The following is a 19,810-nucleotide window of genomic DNA, read 5'->3' as shown; positions in this document are numbered from 1 at the left end:
GTCCTCTGTGCCACCAAAACAGCATCGACCCACCAAGGCATGGACTCTACAAGACCCCTGAAGGTGTCTTGTGGTATCTGGCACCAAAACATTAGCAGCAGATCCTTCAAGTCCTATAAGTTGCGAGGTGGAGCCGCCGTAAATCAGACTAGTGGGTCCAGCACATCCCACAGATGCTCAGTCGGATTGAGATCTGCAGAATTTGGAGGCCAGGGCAACACCTTGAACACCTCATCGTGTTCCTCAAACCATTCCTGAACAATGGGTCTCGCGCAGGAATCGTGCATACGCACAGCTTTGATCTTAAACCATGCATACTTCCTGCTTGTTCTTAGGTAAGATCACAATTTAAGAGCGCCCTAGGCCACACGCAAGCCAATACGCACAAAAGCCAAGTTGCATGATGATGAAAAATAGTAGTGTAGTGGAATGTAGTCAATCTGTACGGATCGTCACCCCGTGTTTCGGCACGCATGTGAACCGCGGATTAATTGCAAAATTTAGCTGTCATAGTGAAATACGCTTTTACTGCTACAGATGCGTGGTGTGTTTTACACTGCAGTACAATGATTGGTTGATTATGCAAAAAAAAAAAAAAAGCTGTTGTGTGTTCACGTGACGAGAGGGCATGTTGAATCCCAACCAATCAATACTCGCGTTGCAAAAAGGACAGTGGCAGTTATGGCTAGCAGAGGAGCAGAAGAACACGAAAAGCCTCCTGCATCATTTAATGGAAGGAGGTACCATTCCTCATATTGCACGTTAATTTAACATTGAATATTTTATATATTCTATATATTTTTATACATTTTAAGATTTGCACATCTTAAATGTTGTTTTTGTTTAAGACCATTGGGGAAAAGTTCCTTACCTTAAGTGTTTTACACACAAAAAAAGAAAAGATAAGCAAAGTTATATTTGTCTCCTTTTTTTTCTTTCTTTCCTTCTTTCGTCTGTCCGTTACCTGTCAAATTGCAGCGGCTTGTTGGTTTGCACATGGCACTTAAAGTCTGCTGCCCTTACATAGGTTTACAGGGGCGTTTCCTTATGCTAATTACAAAACGCCTGGCACACGCATCCAATTTCAGATCAAATGAGATTCATCAACATACTCGGGTGGGTATGAACAAAACTGGCTGGTGTGCACGTTTCATGAATCCCACGCAGGATTTTCTTATCTTCCTCTTATTGCTTTGTGCAAGAACAAATATAAGAGAAATAAGAAAACATCCATGCATGTCATGAGGCCCATTGTGTGCAGTGTGGCAGGGCGAATTATCCTGCTGAAGGAGGCCACTGCCATCAGGGAATACCGTTGCCATGAAGGGGTGTACCTGGTCTGCAACCATGTTTAGGAAGGTGGCATGTGTCAAAATTGAGGTCCACATGAATGGCCGGACCCGGGGTTTCCCAGCAGAACATTGCCCAGAGCATCACTCCCTCCACTAGCTTGCCTTCTTCCCACAGTGCATCATGGTGCCACCACTTCCCCAGGTAAACGGCGAACACGTACATGGCCATCCACGTGATCTAAAAGAAAACGGGATCTATCAGACCAGCTGACCTTCTTCCACTGCTCCAAGGTCCAGTTCTGACGCTTGCATGCCCATTGTAGGCACTTTTGATGGTGTATAGGGGTCATCATGGGCACTTTGACCGGTCTGCAGCTACGCAGCCCCATACGGTTGCGATGCAACAGTGTGTTGTGACACAGTCCTCCCGTAACCATCATTAAAATTTTCTGTGACTTGTCGCCGGTTTGTGGTTTGTCCCTCCTGGGACCACTGTCAGTAGGTACTCACCACTGCTGACCAGCAGCACCCCACAAGCCCTGCCGTTTCAGAGATGCTCTGACCCAGTCTTCTGGCCATAACAATTTAGCCCTTGACAAAGTCACTCCGGTCTTTACTCCTGCCCATTTCGCCTGCATCCAACACGTTGACAACGAGAACTGATCGCTTGCTTACCATGTAAACGCCCCAGTCCTTGACATGTGTCCCCTGTTTGGAGATGATCGACGTTATTTGGTTCGCCTGTGAGTGGTCAAAATGTTTTGGCTCATCCGTGTATATGTACAAGGGGAACGTTCATGACATGAGGCTTCACAAAACACATAATAATAAATTGTAAGCCGGAGAAGATGGGGGCAAGAAGAAATTCCATTCCATTATCCAAGCCGCTTATCCCAACTGGGGTCGCAGGATGCTGGAGCCTATCCCAGCAGTCATGACAAGACAAGAAGAAGTTGTAGGAGAAAAAGATAGAGATAACTAGGAAGAAGCATAGCGTGATTGCGCTTTCCTTGAGGGTTTTACGGGGACTCGTGTGGAGCTGAGTGATTACTGCTGATACAGATTACTGCTCGCAAATATCTCACTTTAAGAGCCAATCAAAATGAAGGCTGTGTTTAATCTAGTGTTCCTCCCACCCGGCAAATACATCTTTAAATCCTGATGCATGCAGGAAATTTGGTGCTCAAAATATAGGTTTACAATTTTCAAATAAGCAAAACGAGGAAATATCATCAACAGGACTGAATTCTGATGTGTTTCCAGTCCGCAGAGAAAGCTGAATTGTGCACCAGCTCAGGTGTGGCGGTGATGATCTCTTTTCTCTGTTTGTGTGAGTCATGCCATTTAAAAAAAGACACCCAAACACAAGGCTGGATCACAGGTCCATCCCCGTCTCTCTCTCGTTCTCTGTTGTCTATGTCAGTGCCGCGCACCCCCCCCCCCATCTCTCCCTTTGCTCCATCTCCGTCCTTCCCGCCGCTGTCCCCTCAACGGTCGTCAATGTCTTCTGTCCGCCTTGTCCGCTTCTGAATCCTTTGTATCATATCTGAGTCATAGCATCTGTTTTCTTGCTCAGGACATATTCAAAAGGCGTAGCTGCGCGTGCATGTGTGCGTGTCTGTGGGTTTGTTTGGTTGTGTATTTCCATTGGCACTCCAAAGGGTACAATGCCCGGGAGGAATGCCACTGATGCCACCCACACAGACACCACCTTAATATGGGGAGAGAGCGAGCGAGAGAGAGAGAGAGAGTCCTATCCAACATCCAAGAAGATAAGAAAATAAAATATGGAGAGAATGAGTGTGTGCCAGGTGTGTCGAGATACACATAAATACAAACATATAAACACCATGACCATTCAAGCATGGAGGGACAGACATCCTGCTCACTGAGCCATAATCATAGATGTGGGTGAGGGACGGTGGGAATAGATGTTATCGTCTGTGATAACGTCTCCGCCGTTTCTACAGAACCACATATAATCATTAGCAAAGGTGTCATGGGATGCCTCCCCTGACATTGTTAAATGGATTTGAGTCGTTTGTGCGTTTTGCCTCACTCGCTGCACACCAACTCCACGTAGGCCGGGCTGCTCCGGCAACGATGCTTTGCACGGCGAGGCCTAGAAGATGATTCAGCCGGTCTGCCTCGACTACTACAAATGGTGTGTAAACGCACTACAGCACTACCGAAATGCTGACTGCTGAGTGGAATGTTGTGGAAAATCGTTGTACATGCAAAAAGCTCAACATGCCCACTCGTCTCCCAAACCAACCCCAACCGAACTCACTGAAACTGACTGGAGAAATTTTAAACTTCCTTGCCCATAAATCTGTGCCGACACATCACCTCCACCGAAACACGCATTAAAACTTTTTTTTTTGCGATATTTAAGTAGTGTCCATTTGGCAATTTCACTTAGCTTATAGTTCATTAATAAAAATGGCGTCATTGGGGAAAGTAGCGACTGAGTCCCTTGCTTCTGAAGCTGAACTCTTGTCACAATTTGTTCGGGATAACAGAGTCAGCTATCACTCATCTATGAGAAAGTATATTTTCCTTGTACCTCTGCCTTGTGTGGCTTTGACAACCGACGAGCAGAAGGTAAACGGGCTACAGAGGAGACAGCAGAAGACCGTGCCGAGTCACGTGACACCGGACCCATGTGTTGGTCACATGACACGTGACAGCGGAACCCTGTGTCAGGCTTCGCTTCAATCGTTGGAGCGAGGACCCCACCCACACACACACACCCCCACCACTCCTAATCTCTCGCTGCTTCCTTTCTTTAGAGTGTTTTGTTTGTTTACCCACAATTCCTCGGGGTAATTAGCGCTGTGATAATAACTGGTGTTGGAAACAAACACGCCTGCTAGCTGAGTGACACGCGCACACTCATATAAATTTACAGAGGCGCATGCAGAAAGACTGTTAACATAAAAAAAAAAAATCCATAAGCATAGGCGCACAGCCAACACCATTCCACTATTCAGTATGGGGAAATCATATTTTAGGCTCTATTTTTGCCCTTTTGATATTCAAAATGAAAAAAAAAACAAACAGTGAAATTATAATTCTTTGTAATACTTTTTTTTTTTACAATTTTGTAAATGCCAAGCGAAACCATTTCAAGTGCTGTATTAATTTTTCAAAAAAAGTCACAGCTGAATATTGCATCTTTAACCGGAGCGATTAGAAGAGTTGGTGAGTTCAAGGACTTTGCACAGGGTGGAGAAAGAGACTGAACCATTGAGCACATATGGAGAGTCACCAAATAAGTAGTAATGATGAAAAAGATATATACATACTGTGCACAAGTAAAACGTACTGCTAGCTTTGTAGACAATACAGATGGTTTTTATTTAATAGCTCGATTCTGGCATTTGTGGGGCTTGCCCGCCGTTCAAACCAAAGTTAACTTTGACAGCAATAATTAAACTGCAGGTTCTGTTGCATAAATGTCTCTATGTAATGAACTGAGATGTGAACATGAGCCTAAAATCCCTTCATCTGAACAACATAATTCGACAGTGTGTGTGTGTGTACATATTTACATTTGCAATTTACATATACATGTATCAGGATGACCCCCCCCCCCCAAGTGTGATCCATATCTAAAATGGTAAATGGACTGCATTTATATAGCGCTTATCTAGTCTACCTCAAAGTGCTTTACAGTGTATGCCTCACATTCACCCATTCACACACACATTCATACACCATTGGTGGAGGCTGCCACGCAAGGTGGCAACCTGCTCATCAGGAGCAGTTAGGGGTTCAGTGTGTTGCTCGAGGACAGGCTCTCTGGGGGAGCCCGGGATCGAACGAGCGACCTTCCGATTACTAGACGACCCGCTCTGGCCCCTGAGTCATGCCGCTCCTAATATCTTTATTTCCTCGAGCGCACAAACCTGTACTTTCTTGTCAGTATCACTAGACTCCAGGCTGGGGTGAGCAGTAAAAACTGCAGAGAGAAGAAGACATGCTCTTACTCCGTAAACAGAGGCAAGTGAAGTGTGATGTGCTTAGGGTTGCTGAAAATAACAATGTCTGTTTGGAACAACAAGGGTTCGTGATTTGTGGCCATCAGTAAATACCGCAAACTCAGTCGGTTGATAAGCCTGATGGGCTGGCGATTCGGAGCATGGTAAATGGCTCGAACATGAAATTCAGATCGATGTCCTTCAGATGTTGGCTCGCGCCTCTTTATTGTGGAACACAAACTGTGACAAACACTATTTCTAATCTGTTGACAAAACAGCAGAAAGCCAGAGCGGGGAATAAGCATCACATGACACGCTTTTTAAAATCTCTGAACTTATTCCAGGGTTGTGTCGTTAACTTACATAATCTGCTATGGAGGAACAAATTCCTCGCCAGCTTTAAAGTTTCTTCATGCTTCAAACAAACTATTTCATCATAGCTTTCCTTCCTTTTCCAAACTAGCTAAACTCGAAGGCGGGGTGAGAAGCTGTCCGTCACAGAGAGGGGCGGGACTACAAACAGGAAGTCTTTGTAATTAAAACGCGAAGAGTCAGACAAAAAAATGTAGGTGAAGGTGCTAGGCTCCAGCATCCATGCGACCCTGAGAGCAGGATAAGCGGGTTGGATAATGGATGGATGAAAATGGATGGATGGATGAAGGTGAACACTGAGGGTTTTTTACTCGACGGTGTTCATGGTGAATGGTGGAAGTAGTTTTACAGAAAGAACAGAATAGAGTTTACACACCTACGCACACCTGGCCATTCACTAAAGAAAGTGGGCATAGTCTTCGAAACGTCAGTTTCAAAAAATTTCGGGTGCAGAATTTCCCAATCCGGATGTCTGAAAGGAGATTACCGAACAGGACATCCTCTGATCCCACGACCACAGTTTTATTGGATGTACGCTAAAGTACTGCAATGACCACGGACGACTAGACTCGCGAGCCCATGTCCAACGGTTCCGACCCTATAGCTGAGTGGTTAGCGCAGTTGCCCGTGGTGTGGGCGACCCGGGTTCACTTCCTGGCTGCCCCCTGGATTCCCTACAGTATCCTCCATGTCAGCAATTTCAGCTATTTATTCAAAATCAATTTTTACATTTATTGCTTTTGTTACGTCTCAAGATTAAGTCCCCCCCCCCATCACCACCATGCACACACGCACACACACATACTGTATATCAAATGGCCACTATTAGCTGACTTCTAACTCACAGATAGCCGTGCCTAATTGTGCATGAAAGTGTCAGAGCAGGCTAAAGAAAGTGTGTGTGTGTGTGTGTATGTGTGTGTACATGCACATAAGTGTGCAGACTGTGCACCTGTTCATTGTCACTGCATCTCGAAAGACAGGACGAGATAGAGAGAGGAGAAACAGAAGAAAGGAGGAACAGAGAGCGAGACAAATAGGGAGAGCTGTATTTCTCCCTTGAGGAGTCTTCCTCTCATCTCCTCTCGGTCACGCACCCTTTAAGATTCCCTTTGCTTTTTTCCCCTTCTCTCCTTTCCCATTTTCTTTATTTCTATCCGTTTTCTTTTCATCGCCGGCTGGTAAACCTGCACATCTGCTATCGAGGTTTCTTAGAACTAGTCCTGAGACAAACGGACAGATGGAGAGACAGAGACAGACCGACAGACAGCTAGGGAAGCGAGAAGACGGAGACAGGCCGATAGATGGATAAACAGACAGACAGAGAGACAGAGAGACAGGCGGGATGGAGTGATGATCCTTGTTGGAAGGCTTTAGGATTCTTAACACGAAACATTTATTTTCACAGCTTAGCAGCTCCAGCTGCCACGTGGATGCATCTCATGCATCTTAGTCATGCCGGGTGGTCCGCATTTGAAAACGACGAAGGGGAGCAAAGCCGAGCCTGACAGCCTTTTTCCTGGTGTGATTCCTTCCCACCTACCGACCTTCTTTGTTTCTTTCTCATAACCATATCACTGCTTGGTCTCCGTTTTGGGGATGTTCATAATTTAATGTATTTCTGGAGAAGCTGCCCACCCTGTCGCCTGGTGTCTCTGCGTTGATGCCACAATATTCCGGAGTGTTCCTTTAACCACGGCTCGTCAGTGTTCAGTACACGGCTACGTTGACTCAATTCTGTCTGGTCAATTAATGCATTCTGCGGATGTGTGGGTGTCGGCCCTGTGATGGCCCGGCGGCCTGTCCAGGGTGTCTCCCCGCCTGCCGCCCAATGACCACTGGGATAGGCTCCAGCATCCCCCGCGACCCTGACAGCAGGATAAGTGGTTTGGATAATGGATGGATGGATGGATTGTGGTCACGCCTGCGGCCCTCGATCCCGTTCCAGATGAATGCACAGGATTTGTAGGCTGATGTTAGCAAGCTAACTCTATAGCAAGCAGTCTGGTCAAAGTAGTTTCAAGTTATTATGTCGATTTATTGACTTGTTTCGTAAGGCGTCGAATCCACTCCGATCATCAACAAAAAAAATAAAATAAAATAACGACCTTTGCAATAAAGTGAACAAAAGCATGGAAAAGCGTTCGTGACTCGGAGATTCGTGGATTAGCTATGCTTGCATGGAAGTGTTCAGGATTGTGGCTTCAAAGTAGAAAAAGAGGAAACCGAGTCTACGAGTTGGTTTTCAGTCAGGCTCACTCACTCCCACATATTATGTCTGGTGGATTTCACAACATCACTCAAATGACTCAAAAGTTTTAATAAGCCTGGCTCCAACGCAAAATACATTCCCTTTAGTTATTTCATTTGCAGGCGGAAAAAAATAATCATCATCCACGCAAACTTCAGACACATTACCACTATGTACTGCAAACCAGGAGTTAAATCATGTTTTTAACACAGAGGAATTACAGCACCGGGCTGATGAATGTGTGACATTATTGACAAACAAATCAAATATTCATTGTCACTTGTCCACAATGGGGATTTGTTGCCATCCAATCATTTCAGTAGCTCCCAGCACAATTGGAGATGTGTGTGTGTGTGTGTGTGTATAAGTACACTTGTGTATGTGTAACTGTAATCAGCTATCTTCAATCACTCTCTTTTGCTTATCGCACCTAGCATCCACACACACACACACACACACACACACACACACACACACACCCCATGAGAGTGTATTGGAGTCATACGGTGTCCATGTGTCACCGCGTGTGCGTGCATGTGTCTCTCAGCCATGTTTGATCCCTTGTGTACTGCACCCCCCCCCCACTCACACGCACACACACACCTCACTTGCAGCACACACCCCCACCCTCCCAGCGCCGGCTGGTTGCCACAGCTACGGAGACCAGATCAACGTGCGAGAAGAGAGCCAGTGTCGCTTCCCCTCCCCATGTTGCTATGGGACTTGGACCAGCAGACCTGAGCAGAATGACAATGCGGCTCGGGCTTCGGGAGAGGACCTAGAACTGATAACAGGAAGGTCTAGACAATGACATCATCGCCTTTCGCCCGGAACGCAGGAACCGCCAGAGCCAAATCGCTTTATAGATAGACAGATATCAAGGAGAAGAGCCACCTGAGGAACACTGTGCACGAATTGCAACTTGTTGTCTGAAGTGGTGATTTTCGATCCGGTCCTCGGGTACCAGCGGCGCTGCTGGTTTCCTGTTCTGCCTGGTTGTTTATATTCTGTCAGGTGGAGCGCCTGATACGAGTGAATATATTTACACACCTGTCAGAATAGAAAACCAGCAGGACCAAGGGGGGTCTTGAGGGAGTTTAGGACAAGTTGTGCTGCTGCAGTTGTACAACAGCATTGGTACTGCTGTATTTCGAAAGTGCTCGATATTAACCTTGAAGTTGTAAATTGCCCCATATGTTTTATGCAAGCCTCTTGTGAGCTAACCACCCTCTCCGTATGTTATCGCAGTGCATTCTGCAAGACCACTCGCACAAGTCCCCAGATAACACCCCCCCCATCACCCATCTTGTTTGTTTCCCTCTTTCGTGTGTATGTTTTTATTTTTTTATTTTCAGGACCCAGGGCCATAAGGGGACCTGTTTCATCTCAGGCCATTTCTGCGGTAGCTGTCTCCGGGTAGTGCTAGCGGCCGTCAGAGAGCAGCTCCTCTCTCTCTCCCTCTCTTTTTTTTTTTCTCGATAAGAAGTGTTATGACACCTTGCAGCTCTTCTCAGAAGCACTTAGTGGGAGGTATTGGCTCCCATGGAAACGGTTTTGATGAATAGCGGCAGTTTTACACAGGCAGGAGGGCCGGATCTGTACAGGCTACCTGTCATCGGAATAAAAACAGGAATTTTTTCCCCCCTGGTCTTGTCTTTATTTGCGGTTGGTTTTCAGTCCAAGTGGATGCCATGACAACATTAAGATAGTCTTCTGACTAGCACCACCAGTTAAAAGCTGTTCTAGCTACGAATGACACCTGTTGCTATCAAAGGACCACAACATGTTTACCGCTACTGTCGAATCATGTGGCCGGCCTCTCTCTCTTTATCGCTCTCTCTCCCTTCCCTTCCAGGAGTTGTTTACTGCCGAGTGTAAGTTTAAGGAGTCCGTGTTTGAGAACTACTATGTGATCTACAGCTCGATGCTCTACAGACAGCAGGAGTCGGGGAGGGCCTGGTTTCTGGGCCTCAACAAAGAAGGTCAGGCAATGAAGGGCAACAGGGTGAAAAAGACCAAACCGGCAGCGCACTTTCTGCCCAAACCCATAGAAGGTACTTTACATGAACTCACAGGCATGCACGTGCACACACACACACACACTCACACCTACACGCATGCATACACACATTCATTATCACTCACACACACTCTTTCACACAAACCTCATGCCTACATGTATGCTCTCACACACACACACACACACACACACACACACACACACACACACACACACACACACACACACAAAATTAACCTCATTCCACTTTTCTGCCCCAATTTTGCCTTCCCTCTTCCTCTCTCGCTTTCCTCCCACCTCGCACCCCCCACCCTCTCTCTCCTTTCCGTGCCTCCCCTCTAGTTGCAATGTACAGAGAGCCTTCTTTGCACGACGTTGGGGAGGCAGTCCCTAAATCCATCGGCGGCCCCCCTTCCAAAAGCACAACCAGCGAACCAGTGGTCATGAACGGCGGCAAGCCAATCAACAAGCCAGACAAGGAGGAGACATAACCCTGCCCCCTCCTCTCTCCCCTCTCCCGGCCGTCCAAAAAGGCCAGGTTGTCAGAGACTCCTCCCACCGCTGCACTCAAAACTCTCGCTCTGACTGGTCAGCAGTGGGGCTATGTCCCACCTCCCCTCTCTCCCGATTGGACGGATCCGGTACAGCGGGGCAGGGCCCAAGAAAACGAGTGCTCCAATTGGTGGACAGGGGAAGGAGGAGGAAGAAAATGGAAGAGGACAGACAAACTGGATCGGGGACAGTAGGGGCCCCTAGCTACGTGAAAAGGAATGCCTTTAAATAACAAACAGACAAATAGTCTTTACTGATATTTTTCTGTGACAATCTGTGAGAATGAGGCACCGTTTTTCCTCTCCAGGTAGACTTTCCTTTCCTTTGCCGGGTAGCCTTGCTTGCTGATGGCTACACACAACTGAACACAATTATTAAACACACGCAAACACATGCACACAACCTACAAACTCCACCACTCGGTCTCTGTTCCTCTCTCTTTATTACTCTATGTTTAAATGTATCTCTGTGGTGTTGCAGCAACAAGTTAACAAATTTAAACCCACACATTCCCTACTTTTCCGATAACGATGCCGAGAGTGTGCAAGTCTCCAGTGGAATGTATTTTAGCCAAGATGCAGTGTAGGGTACATGCAAACAGACATGCCCTGAAGTCTAATCACAGGTTGAACTGACCTGAGTTCAACCACATATATAACAGATTCAAATTTGACCTATCCCCCTGGACTATAATCTAGAAAAGAGAGTTTGACACTAATGCTGTTTGATCACCACATATGTTATAGCATGTTTGTCTTTTCATCAATTCTTCAATATTATATTCTTAATTATAAGTTTGTTTGATGGTTTACTACTCTAACATAAACAAGGCACTTAGTGATGATCTGGAGAGATCGTTATACAGACACAAGACAAGAGGAGATCCCTTTGGTTTCTACCTCTCTCTCTCTCTCTCTCTCTCTCTCTCTCTCTCTTTCTATCTCTCATTCCATTTATCTTTTGCTGCTTTAGTCTGCCTCCCTTTACTTGTGCTTTAATTTCAAAACCACAGACAGAACTGTAGCTTGAAAGTGGGGGAAAGAAAATCGACTGAGCTGTCCATTTAAAGTCTTTTGGCATCAAATTGTTTGGGACTGTTGGGCAGCTGGTATACACGGGTGGGAGGGCAGCCGTTGCGGTTGGCTGTATTTTTGTGTTAAGTGCAGAGACCAGAGCAATTTCACTGTCATTCCCCTATCTGTAGCAACATGGAGACATGGGTATATGGGGGGGGGGGCGTGCAAGCTGTCCAAGCAACCTGGCAGCTTTTGGTTGCAAAGTGTAGCAGACGCTGCAGACTGATCATTCTGAGAAGCTGCGTCGGGACCGTATAGTCCTTTCATGGAAAGTTTCGAGCTTTGGATTGCAATATGTGGAGTTATTGCTATCCAAAGTTAGCATTGTTTTCAAACGCATTTTATTTCCAATGCCTTACTGCTCACTTGCAATGCAAAGCGGGGTTAATGGATAGCAGGTTCCAGGACTAAGAATAGAATAAATCATGGTACATTAGTTTGCAAATTAGTCAACAAAATCAGATTAGGGCTACTAGAAGAAAAAAAAAGAAAAGAATGAATATGTAGTTTCTATGGAAGTGTCTGAAAAACCATTGCTGTTCTTGGTTGTCTCTGTGTTTGTATTGTTTCAAGACATTCAACAGCCAAGCCAAAACCAGCGCAGTCGTACAATGTAATATTGAGCTGTAAAGCATATTAAAACCCAAAATGGTGGGAGCGTGTAAAACTTATTCCATGGCGTGAAATTAAACCAAAAATATTCCCAAACCCTCTTTGAAGGTTTGTTTGCCCTTTCACTGTGACAGTCAACAAGACACCAATTTGCTCTGGACCACGAGTGGTTTCTACACTCTCATTCTTATCGCCTTGTTTTACTTTGCCCGCTACACTAGACACTTAGCTACACACTAGCTACACTAGACATTTAGCTACACCAAACATTTAGTTGGGACAATTAATGTTTCCAAAGAGTACAACCTGTCGTGGTGGTTCAGAAGATTAGCAAGTAGGCAAGATTAGCAAGGAGATATATTAGCTAGATTGGCTGTAAAAATGTCTGCTAAGCTGCAGCATCTGTACTTCACCATCCCCTCCTGGTTTTTGTTGTGAAACAGAAAAGCCCCAAACTGTAACACTCACAATGGCGTGAACTAAAACTGTAACGCTGGTAATCAATTGCTGAAAAGTGGCATTGGTGTCTAGCTGAGCTCAGGCTGCGAGCGCTAGCTAAGGCAGCTTTGTTGCTAAATGCTACATGTTCAGGCTTCCCGGGCTTGGGCGGGGTTTTGTTTCAGATTCCCAAGTGCTCAAAAGCTATCTTGAAATTGAAAGTCTTGATGCTGCATTACACAACATGTAATTAACAGTTCCCTCGTGGTCTCAAGGGCACTGAGGACACTGACCATGAAGAAGCAAAGTCCAGATAGCTGTTCTGCCTGTCTCACGTCATGGAAATGTGGATGTAATGTTTATCAACCATTTGATGTGTCATGCAATGAGATATGTCACCGTTACCTTGTGTCAGTAAATGATGAAAAAAAGGCCTGTATTTAAGATACCGTTACGTGTTCTGTCAGCGTCTTTTTAATTTTTGTAAAGCGTCTCTTTAATTTTTTTATCGAAAGTAAACTGCTGTGCCTCGACTGTCTGATCCTAACCCAGAGTATTTCTGCAAAGCCTCTTTGATCTGGAGAACAACTAAGGAACCGGTAGGAGCCGACATTCTCAATTCTCCGTTGTATGGATCGAGGGTACGGTTGTTAAGGATGCACCGCTGCAGGAGTGCTTTTCATTGAAATCATGCTATGAACCGGCTCATTTGACTAATTGCACAGGCATCCACTCTCCTTTGGCTCTGGTCAAGGAAGTCTAGGATGTCAGGGTAACTTAAGATACTTGTAGCTCTGAAGCAAAGACTAAAATATCAAAAACGATTCCTGTTAAGCTAACTGAAGTAGCTCAACTTCCTGGCTAGCAACCGAAGACACATTAACACTGGTAGAAAAGTGTCTTTGAATGATGATGATTCCAGCTCCTTGTCCCAACTGGAAGAAGCAAAAACTGTCATCATTATCTCTACAATAATTTACTTTTACAAGTTGTAAGACAAGTGCCAAGGTAACAATAATGTGGTATGTAGCATTATTCTAAGTCAGAAGTTACACACCTGATCCCACTAATCAACCAGAAGAGTCTTTGCTAAGGAACATGATTAGGAGACACAGGTGTGTAATTGCTTGGTTGGAACAAAAACCTGCACCCACACCGGCCCTTTTTGGATAAGACTGCCCATCCCTGTTCTAAGTGCAGGTAGAGAAGGGTTGATTTGATTTGATTTGATTTGAAATTTAGCACTCATGCTAATGCAGAACAATCAGAAGCGGATCCAAAAATCCAGATTTTAATTTCCCGAACAGCAATGATGGGTCACTTCAGTGTTTGAGTTGGGTAAAAACAAAGCCATCTTAGAAAGCATGCATCTGGGAACCATTGCTATACTGTAGCTTCACCTCCCCAAGACAACAAGTTTTACTGTTTTAAGTTCTACATAGAAAACAAATAGGTCCTGGTATCCTCTGCAGTGATGGTACAAAATATAAGCATGATGCATGCATGGGGGAGCTCTATGATGGCTATCACTGTACTCATAATGTAGATTTTTTCCTTTTTTTTCTTGCTGCTATTATACCATGTAGGACACAATAGCTTACACAAAGGACTTCAGACTGTAGCTGCATCTGGTTCTGCAAATACTGTGAGCTTCTCTCTTTGAACAGACAAACATTAATTTCCAAAGACTCAAGCTCTCTCTCTCTCTCAAACTCTCTCTTTATGACGAACACAAACGCACACACAAACACAAACACCTCATCTTCTTTTTTTTATCCCTGATCCTCTGTTCATCTTAACTGTACAAGCTATTGCAATGCTCAGTTTGTGTAATCATGCATCCAGGAACAGTATCTATCCACCATGTACTCACTCTGCCTCTTTCTTCTCCCGAACCTCCTCTTTTTCTCTTTCTGTCTGTCTGTCTCTCTCTCTATCTCTCTCTGTCTCTTTGTTTCCCACTTGTTGCATGGTTTTTAAAAAAGAGGAAAGCAGATGGGATAATGCATGTGGTAATGTAGGCTTATGTGTTATCAAAACAAGCATTTCAAAGCATAGCACCAGTAGAACATTGCTTCTGGCCAACGTTAGTTTGTATTGGAAGAGAGGCACTGGTCACTTTCAAATGCACACACACACACACACACACACACACACACACATCATCTTTGTCATCTGTGTCATTTCTAGACCCAGGTCAGTCTCTTTCTGAACCCAACAGCATCAGATAAATAACTTGCAGAAACTCACAGCTCATATAATCTACCATAAAAGCAGGGGAAGAATGAATCAACCCTCTCGAGGAGCCTCTTCTCGGCACCGCAGTTGTGTAATTGGGAAGGCCAAGCAAAGTGCAACAGAGATCAACGACCCCTCACAAACAAGTGCTTTTGCAGGGCTGAACCAGGCCTTTTTGGGGCCCCCTTTTTTGCCCCCCCCCCCCCGGCGTGCCAGCACCACTTTAGCTGCTTAGTTCCCTTATGCCTCGGCCCTGCACATTTGACATTTTCGGCCCCTGCGTCTGTTCTTTTACATACGTGGATTTTGTCGCCAAGTTATTTTTTGAACATGACAACCAAGTCTGGCGGCATGGGCGACAGTGGTTAGCGCAGTCGCCTTACAGCAATTAGGTCCTGGGTTCGAACCCCGGGGTAGTCCAACCATGAGGGTTGTCCCGGGCCATCCTCTGTGTGGTGAGGAGTTTGCATGTTCTCCCCGTGTCTGCGTGGGTTTTCTCCGGGTGCTCCGGTTTCCTCCCACAGTCCAAAGACATGTAGGTCAGGTGAAGCGGTCACACTAAATCGTCCCTAGGTGCGTGTGTGTGTGTGTGTGTGTGGGCCCTGTGATGGCCTGGCGGCCTGTCCAGGGTGTCTCCCTGCCTGCCGCCCAATGACCGCTGGGATAGGCTCCAGCATCCCCGCAACCCTGAGAGCAAGATAACTGGTTTGGATAATGGATGGATGGATGGATGGATGGATGGATGGATGGATGGATGGATGGATGGATGGATGGATGGATGGATGGATGGATGGATGGATGGATGGATGGACGACTGAGTCTGTAAATGACAGACAGAAAATTAACTGCAGTGAGTATGGCTACAGCTACACTTGGCTCATGATCTGAACACACCTTGACACATTAAGTGGCAGGCTGGACTCATGAAAACATTCCTCCCTGCTTACAGTTCAATCAAACACTGATTAAAAAAAATACATGCAAATGGGGGTCGAGTATACGTTGGGATCACAGTCAATTCAATTCATTAACATTTATTCATCCCGAGCGGGAATTAATCAGCATCTACACATACTTTCAACACATACTTGAAATACACCATGTGCAATAGCATTATCAAGGATGATCGGTAGCCAAATAAAGTGCAAAATAGGGTCGGGGGTGTGTCTGATCAATATCAAAACCAGTCAGAGGAGGAAGACTAGTGCTGTTCAAAACCCTGATACCTTCATTGATCCTACATACTCCAGCTGAGATGTGTACAGAAGCAGTGTCTAAAGACGGAGAAGCGATGCAGGAAACTAGGTGCAGACACATTTAAATAAATACAGCCACGGGGGAGGGGGGGGGGCAGAGACGCCGCCACGTCCAGGTAAAGCGTGCACATACAGCAAGTGTGACGACGTCAGGGCCCATCTCCATAATCAGCTCTCAACGCGTAAACGTCAGACAGTCGAGTGTATCTACAGCCCCGTTTCATTGCCACCAATGGTTTCCTCGCTCGTGTAAACTGATGTTTGCAGTGGACCCGAGAGCAAAATGGTACTGGTGCTATCCTTAAAGATGATTACTCTGTCAGTCAGCATATGTACAGTTATCTTTACATACATATTATGCAAAAAAGAGTTTGTCTGCACTGTACAGTTTGTGTCCAGTCCGTTGTATACACACAGAAAAAAAGATGAAATTGAATAAAGGATTTATAGAAAGGAGAGGTGGTGAAACTGATGGTGACTGCTTGAAGAATTCACTGTATAATATACCTCAACAGGGGCTTCCTTATTTATTCAGATCACAGGTTTTCACAGATATAAATCAGCTCTCTCTTGGATATTATCCAGCTGCCAACCTGTCAGGATCTCTCTCTCTCTCTCTCTCTCTCACACACACACACACACACACACACACACACACACACACACATGCATGCACGTACACACAAACACACACATGCATGCATGCACGCACACACACGCATGCACACACAAATGAACACAAATGCATGCATGCACACACACACACACACACACACACATAGAGGCACGCACGCACACACACACACACACACACACACACCTATCCACTGTTTGGAGTCCAACGGGGTGCCGAAACAAGGAAGTAAAAAACATTTTAAAGGGTAAAAGACAGAAACCGTGTGCTAACAACACACTGTGTCTCTGCAAGAAAGACAACGGGAGAGACAGGGACTTGTTCTGACAAATGTGAAGACGGGGACGCTTAAATAACCAAGTGATACTTGTACCTTCTTGTACCCCTTTCACGCCTGTGTCCAAAGTGCTTCACAGCGCAACACTGAAATACAAAATAATAAAATATTAAAACACAGACAAACACACGGGACCACACACTGGCATCGAAACAGGCCATCTGACAGGAAGGGAAAATGAGACCGAGACACACCCCTCACTCTCTCACACACACACACACACACACACACACACACACACACACACACACACACACACACACACACACACAGATCCCCCGGCCTTCTCTACATGATGGATCAAACTGCCAACTAATTAGGGGTCTGTAATTAAATTATGCATATGTAAAATTCATGTAAATCAGCCGTCGCTTCAAGGACAACACCGTGTTTAAGCAGGGAGAGGAGTCGACAATACCACACCATAATTCCACTAATGCGGTTAATTGTCCCCATTCAAATGCCACATGCCCCCGTCTCTTCCGGGGCCACTTGTGCAAACTTCCACGTTTCAAGGGTCGGCGGTGGCGACACAGTGGTGAGGTTCCAGTCAATACCCGTGCACCGACCAAACCAGCACACATCCGCATGCATGTACCCCAACACAAGAGCCTTCCTCAACCACACTGTGGGGTGTGTGTGCGTGTGTGTGCAGCCAGTTCACTTATTTCTTCATACGGTGTTGTTTTGAGGTCTATGGTTTGTGTTTTTATATTTTATATATTTATATTATTATTTTATATTTTATTACTATTTTTCTATAATTGTTTAATAGATGCGTCACTATCGTTTTAAGTTGTGTCACTGTGCGAGCATAAAAGCACAAAGGACTTCTCCTCTCCCGCCCTCACACACATCTGCAGGTGAATTTGTGAACAGGCATTATCGATATCGAAATGTTTGCCTCTGCTATTGTTCATTTTTGTTATTGGGTTGTGCGTCTATTTCAATATTGAGCGAAGGCTGTTAATCCATAAGAATTCCCACCGGCTCGCACTCACAGAGCTGGTTTCCAGATAAAACTAATGAATTATGCAGACGGATGTGTTTGTCCAGCGGTCTTCTGGGAAAAAAAACAAACATGCAACTAATTAATAGATTTTAGATGTGATGCAAAACTGATATCAGTCTGTGTGCATGTAGTATCTGTGTGTATATACCAGGTTTTTCTATCCTGATGGGGACCAAATGTCCCCATCAGGATAGAAAAACCTGAAACCACCTACCTTGAGGAAAAGGGTCTATTTTAGGGTTAGGACCTGGGTTTAGGATTAAGGTTAGAATTAGGATTAGGCTAAGGTTAGGGTAAGGGTAAGGTTAGGATTAGGTTAAGGTTAGGGTAAGGTTTAAGGTGATGCATGTAGTTATGATGGTTAAGGTTAGGGTTAAGGGGTAGGGGATGAATGTGGTCAATGAGGGGTCCCCACAAGTACAGGGAGACATGGTGTGTGTGGGTGCACGTGCATAGCAGAAATAAAGGGGGTTAGGAGGAAAAAAGGAGGGAAAACTAGATACTGTGGAATGATAAAACACACAAACAGTGACAGGACCAACTCCACCGGAGTGACGCAAATGAAAATGAGAGATTTGGACGCTTATCTCCTCCCTAATAAATGAAAGCCAATTATCCCGAAAAACAAATTGAGTTTTTCCATTTTGCTATCGAACGGAGCACAAACTGATCCAATTTCCCCCCCGTCTTTGATCAATTTCAGCAAAACGGCAACAAGTTGCTGTTTGTGTCCTTATCACACACACACACACACACACACACACACACACGCACACACACACACGAAAACACACAGTGGAGCTACTGCCAGAAGCGGGTGTTTGAGGTGGTATTGAGAGCTCACTTGAGCGCCCTTTTTTCCTCTCTCCCTTATTATCATCAAAGCTAACAGGCGATCAAAACACACACACACACACGTCACAGATGGATTTGATCATAATCGTAGCCACTTCAAGCCACTGTGCCCCTTATGTAAAGCAGTTTGAGGTTCCATTATGTCGCTATAGCAACGCTATAGCAACCTTCCTGCTGTCACTCACCGTAAGAAGCAAAGATCAATCCCTCCCTCCACCTCTCAGCTTTCCTTTCTCCCTTCATGTCAACCATCTTTGTCTCTCTCTCTCTCTCTCTCTCTCTCTCTCTCTCTCTCTCTCTCTCTCTCTCTCTCTCTCTCTCTCTCTCTCTCTCTCTCTCTCGCTACTCACCGGTTTGGTCTCCCTGTCCTCTTTTCGTCGCCTGTTCTTTCTCACGGACATAAAAGAAGGTCAAAGCTCAGAGCTGGGGTCATATTCATCAGGCGGGCAGAGACCAAAGCTATCACCCCCCCCCCACCCCCATCAGTTTCTCCTCCACCTTCTATTTCCTCTCCTCGCTCCATCACTCTCCTTTGCTCTTCTCCTCCTCCTCCTCCTGTCTTGCTCTCCCCCGCCACACACTCTTTTACTTCCTCCCACCCCTCTCTTTTCTTCTCCCCCTCACCTAACAACCACTCTCCACCTCCTTTTTTTCCTCCACTTCTCTTCCTTCTCGCTTTTCCTTCACTAACCCTTCATCCATCCATCCACCTCTCACTTTTCCTTCACTAACCCTCCATCCATCCATCTCGCTCTCTTTTCCTTCACTAACCCTCCATCAATCCATCCATCTCTTTTCCTTCACTAACCCTCCATCAATCCAACGCTCTCTCTTTTCCTTCACTAACCCTCCATCCATCCATCCACCTCTCTTTTCCTTCAC

At 45.5% G+C, this 19,810-nt stretch overlaps 1 protein-coding gene across 1 annotated transcript in view; it reads left to right on the top strand.

The window, feature by feature from the left end:
• LOC130131482 (fibroblast growth factor 14-like) overlaps positions 1 to 10,409 on the top strand; it is a 57,656-nt gene extending 47,247 nt beyond the window's left edge. Inside the window, exons 4-5 of the mRNA XM_056301172.1 lie at positions 9,754 to 9,952; positions 10,261 to 10,409. Of these exons, the coding sequence (XP_056157147.1) occupies positions 9,754 to 9,952; positions 10,261 to 10,409 (348 nt within the window). The remainder of the gene's footprint in view (positions 1 to 9,753; positions 9,953 to 10,260) is intronic.
• Positions 10,410 to 19,810: the final 9,401 nt, after the last annotated feature.

The sequence above is a fragment of the Lampris incognitus genome, chromosome 21 (assembly GCF_029633865.1).
Source record: "Lampris incognitus isolate fLamInc1 chromosome 21, fLamInc1.hap2, whole genome shotgun sequence".
NCBI classification, from domain to species: Eukaryota; Metazoa; Chordata; class Actinopteri; order Lampriformes; family Lampridae; genus Lampris; species Lampris incognitus.
This window is presented reverse-complemented; position numbering and strand designations above follow the sequence as displayed.